Here is a 19,507-nt window from a genome sequence, read left to right as displayed (position 1 = left end):
TTATTTAAAGATTCAGAAAATGATTTGCCCTTTTCTAATCCTGGAGCACCTCTCCTTCCCCATCCCACACCCCACTTTCTTTCAAACTATGTTTTCTCAAAGATCATTGCCACCAATGCTAAGCAATCACACCATCAGCTTATTTTATTTTATTGATACCTCATCTTTTCAACAACCATTTCTAAATATACAGGACCCCCTTCGGACCCTTACTTATAAAAGTAAAATCACCAGCTATTTTTAAATGGTGTGTGCTAAAAAAAAGCACATGATAAAAGCCTGTGTTGTGCGACATCCCCACAATGAGGAACTCGCTCAAAAACATAATTTCCTCAATAAGTGAGGTTCTCTCAGCCACAAACATGAGAACATTTGTCGGGGAAGGTAGGGAGGGTCAGTGCATGGACAGACCTTTCCCCATCCCTTCTATAATGGACCATTGTTTCTGTGAGTTGTTTTATTGTTTCTATGAGTTGTTCTTTTATAATTCTGCAGAACATCTGGGACTTCAACCTTTGATAGATATCCAGCTTTTCAAATTTTCCTCCTCTTCAGATTCTAAGGTTTGAAACTGGCTCCTACAGAGTCATCTTTAAATGTTGATTTTTACCACAGTCTATGCAATTTTTTGAGAAAGTATAAATCTTACTCATCTATTTCTGCCACTTTGACACTATTAGTATTAGTGAGTTAGCCAACTGCCTGAATCTTCTTTAAGGAAGAATCATGTAGATGATCACCATAGCTCAAAGTTTCAGAAAGATCTCCTCCATGGAACTTGAAAAAGTAAGAGATGGATTCACCCTAGAGCTGAATCCCAACAGTGAGGGCCTCTGTTCTGGTTCTTTCACAGTTCTCGAGGATATAATTCATCTGGGCTTAGTGACTTGAAATGACATAGGTTATCTAGGCCTTATATTGTGATTTATCTTGGATTTCAAGTTCCTATTAACCATCTTTGTTCTGTTCTTTCTAGTCCCGAAACAAAGAAAAACAATTCTCTTGGACACAGAAAGCAAATGAAACATAGATTTGAACAATCCTACCTTTCCTCCATCATCTATTATCACTCAAGGAGTAGTCCTTATCTTACCTTTGCTTCTTCCTCCCTCTACCCATTGTTATACTGGAGAAAAGTCAACATTATATTTTCCATGTGTTGTGATACCATATGGCTGTGAATCCTGTGAAGCTATGATTCACAGTCATATGGTATCAGAAGACTAAAAGTACAAGTCATCCAAAGGATGCAGCATATTATATATGATGACTTTGCTGTAAGAAGTAACACAAAAGACATCAGTGAGGGAATATGCCGGCAAAGGAAATGAATCTTTCATGTATGAATGAAAAATTGTTTAAGCACTTAGATTCCAGGGACTATGTGAAACACTAGGGATAAAAATGTAAAGACTAATCAAATCTCTGCCCTTGTTCAGTTTACATTTTAATAGAGGAACATAATAATGGTAGCCAGGGAGGACTGGTTTTGACTAGGATATGGCAGGGTAGCCACAGAGCAATAAATTGAATTCTCACCAATCAGGAGCCCAGAGGTGAGAGCTGAAAAGCCCAGTTGGAGATGAAAAGTCATGGTAGGAAGATGGCCAGAGGGTAGCAAGAATAAGGGACAATAGATAAACAGCCCAACTACTACACTACTACCCTTACAATGTTAAAATATCCATAGAAGACATCCCATATATTTGAATATATCTTTATTGAAGACTCATGGAAACTCATAGATGACAAGAGTCTCAGAAGTTGGAAAGTACCACAGGGTTCAATTTTACAACCCAAAACACTGAAATGATAGATCAGAGTATTAAAATAAACAAAAAGATTTTATTGATCTCTTAGCTGAAAGAGCACTGCATACATTCAAGTTCTGAGTAGTCTGAAAGAGAGAGTGAGAAAATCAATGATAAGTTTTGGACAAGCTTGTTAGCAACGTTACACTACTATTCATTAATGTGCCCAACTGGGGATATCAAAATGTTAGAAAAAAAGTTGCTATGTGAAAGATTGAATTGTAAAAGCTTAGAGCCCATCTAATTCAGCTCCAATATTTTGAGGATGAGGAAACTGAGGTCCACAGCCCAAGTATTCCAAAATCAGTAACAGTGAAGGAAACAGTGAAGTTAATCAATCAGCACTACAATTCCTTTCATAAAGACTGACTTCTGTACTATTGATTTCACACTCTAATACTTCACAAGTTAACATGGATGCTGAAGATGCTAAGGAAGAGAAGGATGAGATTTACCATTCAGCAACTACACAGTGCTGGCTACCTAGAAATCAGCTGCAAACCTAAGTCTGGTGTTAAATGGTCACTTACCTGTTTAATTAGCACAGAGATGTCTTTAGGCTTCAGCAACAGTTAGCAATTTGCCTGAAGGCCCTAGAAAAGAAAAAGTTGGGGCACAATTTATAATTTGAAAGAGAGAAAAAAGAAACAATGAAATTGTGAAGGAGATAAAATTTCTTTTTGGTGCCCCCTCACTTTTCCCTTTATGGGGTATGGTATCAAGGGAGAGTACTATACTTAGAGTCAGAAGAGACCTGGTTTCTAATTATTAATGCCATGGATTTCCTGAACATTGGAATTTTGAATGTTAGAGCTAGATGATACCTTAGAGATCATTTCACAGAAGAGGGAAGGCAGATCCAGAGCAGTCTAGTGACCTCTCAAAGGTCAGACAGCTATTAGCAAAAGAGCCATTTTTCTTTTTTGTTGTTATGGTTAGGACAAGATGTACAGGCAGACTGGGTACCAGCACATAAAAACTAACCTTGTTGTTCCAGAGGATTTGGAAGAGTAGAGCATGTTCCATTTGTCTAAAACCGTACCAGATGGCAAGGGCAGAAGTCTACCTTCTAAAGAAAGACTATCTTGTTACTTCATGCTGCCTTATCTGCAGAAATAGTCATAAAAACCCAGCATTGTTTCTTACAGAATACCATATTTCAAAAACTCCAAAAATATGGAGGAGGAAGGTAGGGAACATGTGTTTTAAACAAACTTTTTTTTTTAAAGTGCCCCAACTTTTTCTTTTAAACAAACCACCACTTCAAGGACCACCATGTAGACTTATGAATGTCAAGCATCCTCCTTTTAAAGATGAGAAAACTGACACCTGTGATTGAAATGTTCTCTTGATGAGAGAGACTACTGTATAGGCTGGAATAATACCTAGATAAAAGCCTTCATTCCTTAGTTTATATTCTGACCACCATAGAATTAAACCTAATGGCTAAGTAATCTGTTTATTTTCTTAACTGAGCATATTTTGAGCATTTCTTTTGTATAGACCGAGCTGGGGTTGGGGGAGGAAGGGGGAATAGAAGATACAACCTCTGCCCTCCAGGAATATAAAACCTACTTGAAGAAACACATATACAGATATACAAAGATAGAAATACACTGGAATATATAATATATACATATGTGCATGTATGCTTGTGTATCCATTGAATGGACACCTCTTTTTTTATTCTCTAAGCTGGTTTGTTCTATCTTATTCTTATGCTGATAGGTCTGGAGTTCTGAGGGGAGGAGGGAATGGGAAGAGGTATACTATACTAATACAACTTGCAACTACCTCTCTGGGTGCTAGGGGTAACCCTGATGTGTGTGTGGGATGGGGGGGGAAAGAGTAGAGAATACACTCCTACTAGTTATCATTTTAGCTCCTGAGCCCCAATTGGTACACTTCCCATTTACATGAAATCAGTCACCATGAAACCTTTAACTCAAACGGAAAACATTTATATACTAAATGACAAGTGAAAAGAATAAATCATAACATTTGTTCAAAAAAAAGCAAAAGCAAGATCAAAGCATTGTCTATTCATAAACCTGGGTCACACTTTCCCATCAATGCACACAGTCCATGAAAGAGTAGGCACATATGTATAAAAACTTAGCAGAGAGTCACAAAAGTAAGGAAAACCCATCAGCCTGAGACAACTCACAGCTCTGGATGGTAGGTCTTATACCCTAGGAATAATTTGCACCCACATGAAGCTACTTCTCTGATATATATCTATACATAAAACACTGATACTCTTTGGTTCTTTTACCACTCTACCGCTGAGCAAAGCCATTCCTCTCTGACTTCTGAGCAAATGGAGCAGTGACAAGCTCTTTTCATCCCCAGACCCCCTTAACGGGGTGCTAAGAAAAAGTGTTGTGCTCTTTCAGTTACAAGCCAGTTACTTAAGCCAAAGAACAGCCATGCTCCTCAGATTTGCAAACATCAGCATATATTTGTCCAATAAGCTCCAAGCTGAGCAAAACAGACACTGTTATTTCTCCCCTCTCAAAATCAAAGATCCCTGGACCACACAGACACCTTCTCTCTCTCAGGCTGTAGATGACATGAGAGCAATAAGGCACCAAACGTTCTTCGCAGAACAGCAGGATTTAATTCTATTCCTACTTACTTTGGGCAGCTGCTTCAACCTTTATCCAGCCAGTCAACAAAGCAATGCTTTCCTTCTAATCAGCGTGTTCCCAGCAAAGCAACGAAGAACAGAGAGCTCAGCTGAAAACCATTTGTCTTCTGTCCTTGACTTCTTGCGACTCCTCCAGTGCTCAGCTTATGCTCCCTACTACTTCTCTTCTTATAGCTTCTCCTATGGCTCTTAGATGCCTCAAAATTAGCGATTCCTTTTAGAGAGTGACTTATCTTTATGAAGCAAAATTTTTAAAAAATCTACCTGTTAAGTATGAACCCAACGGTCTCTCAAAATCCCCAAATGGTTACTTGAGCTATAATTTTGTCAGTTGTGACATTTAAAGATCTAAAAATGGTCACATGCAAATGAGCTAATGGACAATATGCTGAAGCCATCATTACCTCACTCATTGTTTGACATTCAAATAAAGCCTTTCAGTACATTCATCTGAAGGACAGTTCTCCATCTAGTCCTCAGAACTGTCTACGTTTCTAAAAATTTTGAGAGATTTTATTCCACAAGTTTTTAGCAAATTGCTCTCATTTGAAAGGGGCAGCATTATATATGTATGTGTGTGTATATACACACACATACATATATACATACACACATACATATATGCACGTATACACAGAAATATTTACTATATATATATATATACACACACACATTTATATATACACACAGTGTCTTCACACACTGTCCATTTTCTCAGACTACATTTTATATATACACTGTCTCCCCCATTAGAGTGTAAGCTCCTCAAGGGCAAAGACTTATTTTTTGCTTTTGCTTTGTCTCTATAGCACTTAGCACAGTGTCAAACATAATAAGCATTTAATAAATGCTTTTTGTTTGATTGAGTCTTAACCAATGGGTGCCATGTTGCCTTTAAACATTTTAAGGAGAATATTTGAAGGCTTGGTGATGCTAGGGACAGAAACAAAAGTCTAAGAACATTTACAGTGGCTGCTCTGCAAAGTAGTAACATTTTTTCTAGACATCTACTACTGCATTGTTCAACACTGTGTGGGACAGATAACATTATTTTTAAAGGTTTGCCACAGACTGAGAGCCCTTCCACTTAAGATTTAGCCTGAATCAAAGAAAATTAGACTATAGCTGCCTACCCACATGCAGCTAGTTATACCATGTCAGTGCCAAACTGTTTAATTTAGCCAGTACAATTATCCATCTGGCTTCACTATAGAATCAATGTTACTATGATTCTGATTAGAACAAAAAGGTAACAGAAAGCTAAATTTGAGGGTTCTGATGCAATATGATCTGATATTTTTAATCAAAGTCTCCAGTTGTTCAGGTCAAACTTGACTTTTCTCCTTTTCCAGCAGCCCCAAAGTCTCCCTCTTTACTGGCTCTTCCTTTTTTCCTTCAAATATACTCCAATCTGCCATCCTTTCAAAAAAAATTTAATTAATTACATTTCATGCTATCATCCTATTTCTCTCTTTCTTGAAATCTGGAAGCAAAATGACAGACTGATCTTGAAGTTTCATATCCTCAAAGGGATCTCAGAGGTCATCTGGTATAACCCAACTCAATTTAATAAATATTCATTAAAGGCCTACTAAGGCACCAAGGATGCAAAAGCCTCTGCCTTTAAGGAACTTATATTCTATTGGGAGGATAACATATGTACTCAAACAAGCAAAAAAAAAAAAATCAAAGCTTAAAGGCGGAGAAGGAGATGGAGAGAGAGGGAGCTAATATCTGAGAGTGCAGGAAGGCTTCATGGAAGAGGCGGCAAATGAGTTATGCCTTGAAGGAAGAGAATGACTTTTTAAGACAGAGATGAGGAAGGAGTCCATTCTAGGCATAGTGGAAAGTAGCTTGTACAAAGTTATGTAGGCAAGAGATTGAGCATTGTGACTAGGGAACAACTAGTGGTCCATTTGGATGCAACTTAACAGACCTCAAAGTGATTAATGGGAAATAAAGCTATAAAAAGTAAATTGGAGCTAGATTGCAGGTGTTCTTAAATGACAGACTAAGGAGTTATTTCATCTGAGAAGCAAAAGTGAGGGACTGAGCAGGGAAATGACACAGTTCTGTATGTTAGAAGCATCACTTTGGCAATTGTAGGAAAAGATTAGAGAGGAAAGAAGCTGGAGGCAAGGAGACCACTTAAGAGGACATTTCAATAGCCTAAGTAAATATGATGAAGATATCAGGGTGGTAGCCATATGAATGAAAAGCAGAGAAGAGATGCCGTTGAGGTAGAATAACACAACTTGGCAACTAACTGGATTCGGGGATGAGGGAGAAAGAAGAGTCAAAGAAAACCGACTTCCTGTACCAAAAATATCAGAGGTCCCTCTAGCTCTAAATCTCATGATCCTATCAACCTAATTTTTTATCTTTTTTGGTGAACAGTGGTTTATCAATCCCCATCTTATTTTCCCAGTCTATTAACCTGTTCTGGTTTCACTTGTCTCCCCAACCAAGCCTGAATAGCATGGTCAGCCTTTGTACTCACTCAAGATTCTAAAATTAAACTACCAATGTCGGTGCCTGCAGCATGTTAGCTTTGAGGAAAGGGGGAAACTCAAGAAACTGGAAGCCATCATTAAGAAGGTTACTGTCAGGGAGGGGTGATAAGAGGAAACCACTAGCTGGAAGTTTCCCATTTTAACCTGTTTTGTTAACTAGGCACTAAGTTCAGCGAGTACTATTAGTACCTTCTAAATTTCAACATTTTGAGGGAATGTCCTTGTTGCCACCTAGTGAGAACTATATACTCATATACATCCTAGAACATTTTATTCCTTTTATCTTCTGTCAGTTGTACTCTTAGCCAAGGAAATGCTCATTTTCCTACACTGCCAATTCTGGCTGTTGGAAAGACTTTTAAAACTGTGTTGATTAGGTTTACCATATATTCATTCTGGGCCTATACAACGGCAAGGCAAATGATTACTCTTATCAACTTCCATCACAATCCCCATATTTTACCCCCTCCAGACACACCTACATACATATATTCAGTTCAAATCAACTCTACTTCTTTTCCCCCCCACTCATCAGATATAATTGACTTTTTCAGGATAAAGGTCATCTAATGTGACCTACCTTATCTCTCAGTAAAACTTAAAACCTATATACGCCTTTAATTTTAAGCAGTAGAGAGGAGGCAAGAGAAATAAATAGTCCTCCTCTCTACCAAGGTACCTGTAGTACCCTTGATTACACTCCCTCTTACCTCTTTTGGAAACTTGCTTAGCAATTATTCAAATTCTCTTAGAATCTTAACCTCTTCTACATTGGCTTCTCATCCAAAAAAGGCTGCCCCTTTTTCATTCTATAACTACCCTCCCCACACCCACCAATCTACACTTTCACTGTCAAACTAGTAAAAAAAAAAAAATAGTTTACATGTATTGACTATTCTGGCTTCTGTTTCAATTCTATAGAAACCTTTCTGGGGTCACCACTTATCACCTTGTTGTGAAATCCAATTGTCTTTTCTTAGTTGTAATCCTCTTTGATATCTTCCCAACATTTGACACCACTGACCACACCCTTTCCTTCTTGATTTTTTTTCTCCACTTGGCTTCTGTTGACACAACACTCTCTTGGATCATGTTCTCTCTAATAGTTCCTTCTTAACTCCTTTGTCTCCTTTTCTTCCTCCCACTCTCTAAATATATGCATTTCCCAAAGCCCAGTCCTTGATTATATTCTCATTTTCATTTATACTCTAATCTCTTGGTGATCTTATCCATTCCAATACCTCACACTATTACCTGTATGAAGATGGCTCACAGGTCTGTATCACTATCTCCAAATGTTCTTTCAAGTTACAGACCTGCTTTTCCTTTTGCTTATTAGACGTCTTTACTTGGATGTCCCTCTAGTTCCTCAAGCTCTAAAACATTTCAACATGTCCCAAATCAAATTCTTCATCATCTTTTCTACCTAAAGCTTTCCATTATCTTACCATCCATATTTTAAATAGTATGATCATTTCCAATTAATTACTCTTGAAATATAGGAATGCATCAAGACCATTGACCCTTCAATTTTCCAAGTGGTGCCTTTTTTCCAATCCAGCTGCCACCCTCCTAATTCAATTTCTCATTACCTCTAACCTACACTATTGCAATCTAGACTATGCAGCCTGTCTCCCTTTCTCCAGCCTTTTCTGTCTGCTAATCTACCTTCTTCCCTGGTAACAGTTTAGTCTTCCTGATGCACATAGCATTCTGACCATTTGATCATTTTTTGCTGATCAAAAACTTTCCACTAACTCCCTAATGCCTAACAAAGAAATATCCAACTCTTTAAATTGGCATTCAAGTCCCTGCATAATTTGGCTACTAGCTACCTTCCCAGCCTTGATTCTCATACTAGTATATTAAATACTCCATATTCTAGCCAAAACGGACTACTCAAAATTCCCTCAACTTAGTTTTCCTTTTTTTTAAAATGCCTTTATTCACATCATCCCTTTTATTTAAGCAATTTCCCCCACCCTTTTGAGTGCTCTTGTTTCTGTCTTCACCTGATCAAATCCTATTTATCCTTTAAAGCTCTCTCTTCCACAAAGTCTTCTATGAGTCCTTTGGCCAGAAGTGATCTCTTCTACCTTTTTGGACTCATGGAACTTCATCCGTGTCTCTCTTTTTTGTAGTCCATGTCTGAAACTCCAAACTTATATTGACTGGATCCCATCTCATGTACAACTTTTTGGCTCAGAGATAACTCTGGGAAATCTCAGCATATAGATCTGTATGCCCAAGTATTTACAAATGTGTGTAAAGGGGTCCCTCAGATTCTATACAAACATGTGGTCTAAAAATGCACACATTAGGAAATCCCTCATTCTCTGGCTGGAAGAGTTAAAATGACTCATTCAAGATCACGTAGATGACAAGCAGAGCCAGTATTTATTTTAATGCAGGTTCTCTGACTACAAACCCCATGCACTTCTCTTTCCCAGCTTCTTTAGGGAAAAGACTGTCTTATTTATCTTTATACGTGCATTGCATATGATTAGTATAAATGTTTGTTTCATTGAATTGAATTTTCTTGCCCATGGGATATTCCCAAAGACCATTTCTTTTGTTTTTCATTGTTTCTCCTTCAGAGAAATGATCCATTCTTATGCCATCAGAAATCATATCTATATAGACAATTCCCCAATCCCCAAGTATGCTCTACAATAATTTTCTATAACTTCAAACTAAACATTTTTGAAATTGAAACTATCACCTCTACTTACTCTCAAAACTGGTTGTCCCTCCTAACTTCCCCTATTTGTCAGTTGTGATAACAACTTTTCCAGAGTAGAAAAATGGCATCTTTGATTTGACCTTTTCTGTCTCACTCTCTCTTTCCTCCCCCCATCCAAGCAATTATCAAGTATTTTTTTTATTTCTTTGAAATTTCTCTTTAATTTATCCTTTCTATCATATTTCCATATATGTCCTTGTTTAGGCACTTACCATTTCACAAAGAAATGACTACAATAACATAAAAAACTCAGTCTTTTTTTCCTTTGGCTAGGCAATGGAGTTAAGTGACTTGCCCAGGTTCACACAGCTAGTAAGTGTCAAGTGTCTGCATTTGAACTCAGGTCCCCCTGACTCCAAGGCTGATGTTCCATCCACTGTGCCACCTTGTTGCCCCCATTCTATCTTTTCTTGCAAGCTCCAGACACACTATCTACCAGTCATCTCCGGAAAAATGTTCAATGGCATCTCAAGGTTAACATGTTTAGAACCAAACTCATCTTAAACACACCCCAACTCTTTCTGCTGATAAAGAGAAGATAATTTAGTGTGTATAAGAGATATCAGAGTGGATAGAAGGTAATCCCAAAGGGAAGGCCACTAGTAGCTTCTTTAGGTCATCAACCTGCCAGTTATGTAAAGAGAAGGAAGAATAAAAACACATGTATAAGTTCTATCAAGTCTACTTTTGAAATCTTTCCCCAACCCTCCTTCCTTTTTTACTCCCACTGTAAAACTCCTAGCTCAGTTCCTCATTGCCTCTTGCCTAGACTACTTCATTAATCTCGTAACTGTTTGTTTCAATCTCTCCTTCTCCAGTTAATCTTATATACCTCTACTAGACTAAGGGAGATGATAGGTACAAAAACCACCATAATATAATCAAAGGATTTTTTTCCTAGATAAAAACATTTCCTACCATCATCCTTTCATATACCCAATCACTATGTTGGTCTCTTCTCTCTATCTCATCCCCTGTATCAAATCAGTGGTACTCTCCTATCTTCTCTTTGTTCACATGGCCAACATCCTAGTTCAGACCATCATCATCTCTTAGCTGGACCTATATAATTGCATCCTAATTGGTCTCCCTCTTGAGCTTCTTTTGCCAGTTCTGTGAAAGTTGATTTCCTTAAGAGACAAATCTAGCCATGTCTCTCCCCTACCCTGACTCAAAAACCATCACTCCCTGAAAAATAAATTACGAATGCCTTAGACTGGCAAGACCTTTGACAATCTAAATACAACCAGCTTTTCCTGCCTATTCCACATTCCTTTGCACAATCTTCACATTCCAATTTAAACCAGACCTCAAGCTATTCCTTGAATTTATCATTCCATCCCCAAACCGTCACACAGATTGTCCCCCATGAAGCTTTCCTTGATCCTCTCAGTTACACTAGTATTCTCCCTCTTTTCAAATTACCTTGTATTATACTTTTCTGTGTGTATATGTCCCCTTAGAAGAATGTATGCTCCTTGAGGTCGGGGATTTTTTGTGTGTGTGTTTGTTTCATTAGCACAACGCCTTAAATTGTTGAGTCATTTTAGTTGTGTCTGCCAAGAAAACCCCAAATGGGTCACAAAGAGTCAAAGATACCAGGGAGGTTTGCCATTTCCTTCTCCAGCTGATTTTACAGATGAGGAAACTGAGAAACAGGGTTAAGCGACTTGCCCATGGTCACACAGCTAGTGTCTGAGGCCAGATTTGAACTCAGGTCTTAGTGACTCCAGGCCCAGTGCTCTATCCACTATGCCACCTAGCTGCCCTTGAACATAATACATCATTGATAAATGTTTGTCTGTATAGAAAAATTAAGTAAAATAAAATGGCAAGTATCATGGGGCATTAGGGGCTATTCCTACCTGGGAAGGCTTGAAGGCTTTAGCTAAGGGAAGACTGCTAGTCTATAAAGGATGTATGAGGTTTAGACAAATTGAGATGAATGAGAATTTCTAGAAAAAGGAATAAGTCAATGCATGAATATTTTAGAAACAGCAGCATGATATAGAGGACAGTGTTGTTTAGAGATTCATGAAGACTTGGGTTCCAAGTCCCATTTCTGACACATCTACTCGCTTAGTGACCACAGACAAGGCACTTGACCTCAGGCAACTTTTCAGGACTACAAGATGTATAGTTAGTCAACAAGCATTTATTATCAATTTACTATGTCCTGAGCATTGTGGTAAGTGCTAAGGATAAAAAAAAAAAAAGGCAAGAACAGTCCCTGCCTTCAAGAAGTTCACAGTCTAATGGAGGAGACAACATATAAATAATTTAGTGCGTATAAGAGATATCCAGAGTGGATAGAAGGTAATTCCAAAGGGAAGGCCACTAGTAGCTGGGAACTGAGGGGTGGGGGGAAAGGCTTCCTGTCTTTAACAAAGCCAGAATTGAAAGTAAGGGAGCCAGAGCATTTCAAGTATGGAGAACAGCCAGTGCAAAGGCGCAGAAATGTAAGATGAGGTGTCATGTTTGAGGAACAGGGAGAACACCAGTGGAGCTAAACCATAGAAAGTATGGAGAATAAAATATAAGCAGGCAAGAAGAGGCAAGATTATGAAGCACCATAATGCCCCCAAAAGCAGTTTGTATTTGATCTTAGATTAATAGGGAAATGCTGGACCTCATTGGGGGTGAAGGGGAAATGGTGACAAGGTCAGACTTGGGCTTTGGAACAATCACAATCATTCAACTGAGTGGATAATAGCTTGGAGTAATTAAGAGCCTTAAAGCAAAGGGACCAGTCTGGGAGCTATTTCAATAGTCCCGTGAGAGGTGATGAGGACATGAACTAGAATAGTGGCTGTGTGAATGGAGAGAAAGGGGCACATATAAGAGACATTGTGAAGGCACAAATGAAAAAATTTGGCAATGGATTGGATATGTGCAACCAATGTGAGGAGTCAAGGATAACACCAAGATTTTGATCCAAGGTGACTAGGAAGGGGGATGATGCTTCCCTTAAGAGTAATAGGGATTCTAGAGAAAGAGGAGGGTTTGAAAGCAAATATGATGAGTTATTTCGGACACGTTGAGTTCAAGATGCTTTTGGAATATCTGGTTTGAGATGACCAGAAGGCAGTTAGTGATATGGGACTAGAGCTCAGGAGAGAAACCAGAGTTGGATATATAAATTGGGGAATCATCTTCATAGAGATGATGATTGAACCCATGGGAGCTGATGATATCATCAAGTAAGATAACACAAAATGAAAAGAGAAAAGGACCCAAAACAGAGCATAGGCTGTGCTGATCTACTTTGGGATTTCTGACTTTTTCCATCATGCTTCCAAGCCTACCACCACCCCACTTTTCAGTTTCCTTTTGTTTGTTGTCTTCCATCTGATTGTAAGCTCCTTAAGAGCAAGGACTATTTTTTCATATCTATATCCACAGTGCTTAGAACAATGCCTTCCACACAGTAGGTGTTCAATAAATGTTTATCAACTGATCTGCATTAGTACAGGAAATTTCTCATCAGGAGCTCCATATGCTGATGAAATCATGGGTCTGGTCCAAAAAAATAAAATAAAATAAAATAGGATACACAAAAAGCAAGTGATAGATGCCAAGGAGTTTGGACTTTATTTTATGGGTAATGAGGCCTCATTGGAGGTTTTTTGTTTGTTTCAGGAAAGAATGTATGATCAGAACTGCAGTTTGTGAGTAATAATAGCCTTCAAGATCTAACTCAAATTCTATCTCTTTGGTGAAGCTTTCCCTAATACATATAAAAACCCTCTTCCTCTTTTCAATTCCCATAAAATTTTATCGTAATCTTCTTATGCTATGTTAAAGTTATTTTCATATCTATCTTATCTCGCCTGCCATACAGCTAGGTCCCAATTAGTGCAAATGATGAAGCCTCTGAAATGTTCATTTATCTGAATTCATACTATTTAAAGTCACAATTATCTAAAATATGGTAATTGATTCCAACCCTATGGAAATGTGCAGTTCAGGTTATAATGCCACATACATTATCTTTGTTGAAATGCTTCTGCCCTTAAGAAACTTTCAGTACTTCCTTATTTCCTCCACAATCCAGTGCTAACCTTTCCAGCTGACATTCAAGGCCTGCCATAATCCAATTCCATTAAGTTTAGCCAACTATATCATCTACTATTTCTTTACACTATCTTCTACTAGACCATAAGTGCCTAGGGCAAGAACAGCCCCTTCCAATCCAATAGCTTACTAAATGTCTACTATGAGCAAGGCACTGGGATTACAGACAATGAAAACCAGTTCCTTCCCTCAAGGATTTGATGTCCCATTGTTGGGTAGGGGACAATACAGCATGTAAGCAAGATAAACTCATTTTCAAACCCCAACCACCTTGCCAAAGGACTTACACAATGTAAATGGTCAATAAATATCCACTGAAACAAGTATGGTTCAAGATAAGAGAAATACCAGGTTTGCATAGAAAAGGCTGCCCAAGGAATCAGGAAATGATACACTACAGGTCACTTTTTGGTCATCTTTACTGGCTACAAAATCAACCAAACAAATCCATTTTCCTCTTTGGATCTAAAGCACAAAATATACCAAGGGGATTACTTAAAAAGCCTCCTTCCTCCCTGCCCTAAAATAGGCACTACAGTATCTGCTTGTGGGCTGCTAGGTGGCAAAGTGGGTAGAGCATTGGGCTTGGAGTCAGGAAGACTCCTCGCTCAGATGTTAATTATATGGCACTAGTGGGGCCCAGATCTGGAGCCAGTCAGTGGCTCTTCTTGACTTCTGAATTTTCACCAGTTCACGAGTAGAGCTGCAATACTTTCTCAGACTCAGATTTCATTTTAAATTAGTGACTGATCAGGGTAGCTAGGTGGCGCAGTGGATAGAGCTCTGGCCTTGGAGTCAGGAAGACCCAAGTTCAAATCCGGCCTCAGACACCTGATATTTATTAGTTGTGTGACCCTGGGCAAGTCACTTAACTCGGATTGCCTCACCGAAAAGCAAAAACCAAAATAATAATACTGACTGATAAATAACAACAACAATAATAATAGCTAGCATTTATGTTGTACTTTAAGGTTTACAAAGCATTTTACAAATATCTCATTTTATCCTCACAATTTATTATCCCTACTTTACAGGTGAGGAAACTGAGGCAAAAGTTAAGTGACTTGCCCAGTCACACAGCTGGTAAGTATCCGAGCCTGAATTTGAACTCAGGTCTTCCTGAGATCCATCATTGTACTCACTGCTCTACCTAACTGCCTCTATGATAAAGATATAGAGAGCATTCTCAGAGTCAGATGATAATGTCCAGCTGGAAAGCTAATTTATTAGATAACAGAATCCAGAAAGATCTGAATAGGCTAGAATTTAAGGCTGAATCTGATAAAATGAAAATCATTTGGAATAAAATAAAAAGTCTTCTACAAATATATACCTTTACAATACAGGGTGGTAGAGGCATGGTTAGTTACCATTTGTCTAGGGGAAAAAATTATCTAGATTTTTTAATGGATTGGAACCTCATTATGAATCAGCAATGTACTATGGCAACCGTAAAAGCTAATATAGTCTTGGGCTGCATTAAGACTGTCATAGTTTCCAAGAGTAGTGTGGCATTATTGCTGCTGTGCTCTACCTAATCAAATGTATGTATTATTGTTTTCAGTTCTGGGCAGCCTAGTTTAAGAAGCACAATAATAAACTAAAGAGAATTCAGAAGAGGGCAACCAGAATGATGAAGGGACTTGTGTTCATGGCGCATAAGGAGTGGGTGAAAGAACTGGATATGTTAAGCCTGAAGGAGAGAGGATTTGAGTGAGACCTGATAACTGTGTTCAAGTATGTGAAGGGCTTCTGTATGGTTTAGCCTTTTTCTGTCTGGCCCCATAAGGCAGAATCAGGAATAATAAATAGAAGATACAAAAAAAGCAAATTCAGGCTTTGACTACAAAATCAGTATTCCTTCCTAGTATGTACCATGAAGGAGCTAGGCCAGGAACTAAAGATGCAATTCATTCCCAGCAAAGGCTAATTTGGGAAGAAAACCTTTAAGATAAACTTTGTATATTTCACCACTTACTTAAAGAATTTCACATATTTAAATCTGACTTTATTTATGGAAGGTACCAAAGATGTAAAAAAAAAAAAAATGTTTAGTCATGTTTGATTCTTTGTGACCCCATTTGGAATTTTCTTGGCAAAGATACTAGAGTGGTTTGCCATTTCCTTCTCCAGCTCATTTTACAGATGAAGAAAGTGAGGCAAACAGTTAAGTGACTTGCCCAAGGTCACACAGCAGGTAAATATCTGAGACCAGATTTGAACTCAGGAAGATGAGTCTTCCCAATTCCAAGCCTAGCACTCTATCTACTGTACCACTTAGCTTCCCTTCTAGCCCTATCTCTGCCATTAAGTAGCTCTGTGGCCTCAGGCAAAAATCACTGTTTCTGGGTCTGTTTTTTCTAATGGAAAATTAAGGGATAAAAAGATTTCCTATTTCCCCTAAAATTCTACCCATCGTAGATTGTGCTTATCTTTATCCTGGTATGAACCCATGTTCCCATCTAGCCCTGGGTTTGGAAAGAGTGACAGGAAGGCAAGCAGGAGATGAAAGGAGGTGATCCGCAAATAGGTTATATCAAATGATTTTTTAAAAGAAACATAGCTTGGAAATGGAATTTAATTGAGGGAGAAAATGACAATGAAGTCTTTGTCATTTTGAGATTATCATACCTTACCTCAAAGTCTTTGGTGTCTTCTAAAATCTCACGCAGAAGGCGTATATATTCAGTTGCCGTTTTAAGAATGTCAACCTTATTGGGCTTCCTGTCTTTGGGAAGGAGTGGCACAATGGCCTTCAATTTGGAAAATCCACGATTTAGATTTTTTATCTAGAAAACAAAATTCAGACATTTATTATGCATTTACTATGTATAGAGTCTTCTGGCTGAAGCACAAAGTTGAGATAAGACAGGATTCCTGAGCTCATGGAACTCACAGACTAAAGTGGGAGCACAAACCACAAACAGCTAACAAAACTATATGTAGTACCTAGGGGCACCCCTCATCTAGAATAATAGGTCCCTCAGACAAGATTACTCATGGTTCAAGGTATGCCTCACTGATATATTTACTTTTATCAGTCAATTGAGGCACACGATTAACCCAAGGCATGTCATTTGATGAAATAGTATAGAAATAAAAGTAATAATAAAACATCTCCCCTATAATCCTGGAGTTGCAAACAAATACACACCAGTGGAAGAATGGACTCATGTAGACAACACATGTTTTCATGGGCATTCATGTAAGAATGTGTCTGAAATACATGTATGGAAGGGCAATTCATACCTTCCATGTGGCAAAGCCATTGACATTTTCTAATGATATCATCCTTTCCCACTAGGGAAAGGCCACAACGGCAGTTGCCCCTCTTGGCATATGATCTCCATTTGTCATTTCATATCTGCCAGACACTATAAGGCATGCTGGGTACCTGCTGGGTATGTAACTATAGAGTTTCTCTTCTCTAAGCTTCTTTGTTCAGTTTGAAGTCTTTGGCTAATAAATTCTCTTCAAGAAAAGAATGGCCTCTCTTCTGCTTTTAGGTTAAAGCCTGAAGCTTCAAATACACATACACATACATATACACACACACACACACACACACACACACTCACACACAGTTTAGAAAGTCAGTAGTCGTTCACTCAACCACGGTCCAGCAAGAGTTCATCTTTGGGGGGGCGGGGTGAAACACAACTTCCTGACTTTTTCCTTTATGGAATAGCTGGATTTACTCATTTTTCATAGTCTTGACTAGGCAACCTCTCATCTCTAGCAGATTTTTACTTCTTTATAAGAAATGGCAGTTATATTCCTAATTAAATATCCAGTGCCCACAGCCTCATGTTTCTCTTAAATTGAGCTTCCTAGTGGGCAACATCATTCTAACTTAAGGCAAGGCTTCCATATACCTCATTTTTACTCTGGAAGGCTAGAGTACATTAAATCACAACACACAAAGGGGCTATTTAGCTAACAATTACCATAGGACGTAAAGTTCAGAGTCCCGATTTTCTCAGTTCCAAAACCCCCTCCCCTCCCTTCCCCCTCCCCCTCTCTCTCCCTCTGTCCCTCATTTAGATTGGTAAGCATAGAGGCAAAGCTAAATCCAGGGATGGGGGTGGAGGATTGGGGTGCAAAGTTATCTTCTCTCATACTAGCCTAGTCACATTCCTGCCTTTCATATGTATATGTGACAGCAAAACCTTTCGATTCGAGTCTGGTCTTACTTTTAGAATATTTCGGAGAGGTACAAAATAAAGCATTACTTTAGGTCTGTGGTGGAAAGGAAAAAAAAACACTTAGAGCTTGAATATTTTTAATATTTTGCCTTTAGAGCCCATTGGAATAGTAAATAAACCAGAATAAAGAGTTTAAAGCAAGTATTAGCAGCTCATTTAACAGTTAATCTCAATTAGAAGCACAAAGATAGATGCCTCAAATAAAGTATATATTATTGGGGGAGGGGGGAAATCACAGTTAGGAATTGGAACCAAAAGTTAAAAGGTACTCAAAGTATTTATATCTACTCTCTTGGTCAGTAGGCCCACTCAGGATATCAAATTATAGACCAAAGGTGTACTTGATGAATATCAAGTCACAAGATAGGAGATATTTTAAAGGTTTCCTTAAATAAGTTATGACAGTGTGGTAAAACATTTATTTCAGACCATAAGGATCTTCCTGTCCAAAAGTAGGGACCCATATTCTGAAGTCAGAGAATCCTCCCATTTCAACACTAGAAAATTCATAGGTGGCTCTTTTAAAAATTCACCTTTTCCAATATTCCAAGCTAATCCTTCAGCTTCTTAAGTCCTTCTTTTCTTTTACATTTTCCTCTAAAAACATTTATAACTATCAAGTTCTGGTTGAGAGCAGCAGTTTGGCACAGATCTTAAGGGGCCAGTCTTAGTCAGGAATATCTGGGTTTAAGTCCTATCTCTGGATGTTTTACCATAGACAAGTTACTGGACCTCTAAGTACCATAGACAACTTATGGGCTACAGAGTAGTTTCCCATCTGCTTTGGTTAGAAGTAATTTCCACACTTGGAGTTAGCCATGCTGACAGAACCACAGCAACCCTAAGAAGGCAAGACCTAGTTTATTGAAAATTGTGATAGCTTCAGAGACGATTGTATGCTCCTAGAGGACAGAGACTATCTTTTGCCTTTTTTTTTTTTTTTAAAATCCCCAGCACTTAACATACCTGACACATAGTAGTCACTCAAAGTTTATTATTGATATTATTATGCTCTCATTAGTGGGCCTAACCCCAGACAAAAAGGGAATTTTGTCTTCTCGCCCCACTATTTCTCCTTTCCAAAGTGGGGTGGTAATGGAGCTTCTCTAGACACTAATGAAAATGATTGCTTAAAAAAAAAAAATAGGGAAGCAGATTGAGCAAGCATCTGGGTGTCAAACCCATTTGTAGTAGAAGCCATCCAAGCTCTCATAGCTTTTAATGACTAACCCAGATAACTTATCTGTAAGTGATGTTTGAAAGTTAATACGACCATTTCCAGATAAGCTGTTCAAACAGATACAGGAAAATGACATGGCCCCTGGGGTATGATGTAACATTTCTAAGTGACTGAGCATGACCATCGGACCATGCTAGTTCCCTAAGGATTTCTAACTTGGGATAATGCTGTATCCTATTGCCAAACCTTACATAGGGAGCCCTTGTTTGCAAACCAGGTCCTCAGACAGGTTAAAGAAACAACTTGGTTAGAAAAATGTCCATTCTCATTT

General features: G+C 38.4%; 1 protein-coding gene across 1 annotated transcript in view; it reads right to left on the bottom strand.

The window, feature by feature from the left end:
* The window catches only part of FIGLA (folliculogenesis specific bHLH transcription factor), a 40,072-nt gene that overhangs the window by 16,947 nt on the left and 3,618 nt on the right, over positions 1-19,507 (bottom strand). Inside the window, exon 3 of the mRNA XM_027865297.1 lies at positions 16,428-16,580. Within this exon, the coding sequence (XP_027721098.1) occupies positions 16,428-16,580 (153 nt within the window). The remainder of the gene's footprint in view (positions 1-16,427; positions 16,581-19,507) is intronic.

The sequence above is a fragment of the Vombatus ursinus genome, unplaced genomic scaffold, assembly GCF_900497805.2.
Source record: "Vombatus ursinus unplaced genomic scaffold, bare-nosed wombat genome assembly UNPS02014778.1, whole genome shotgun sequence".
Taxonomy (NCBI): domain Eukaryota; kingdom Metazoa; phylum Chordata; class Mammalia; order Diprotodontia; family Vombatidae; genus Vombatus; species Vombatus ursinus.
This window is presented reverse-complemented; position numbering and strand designations above follow the sequence as displayed.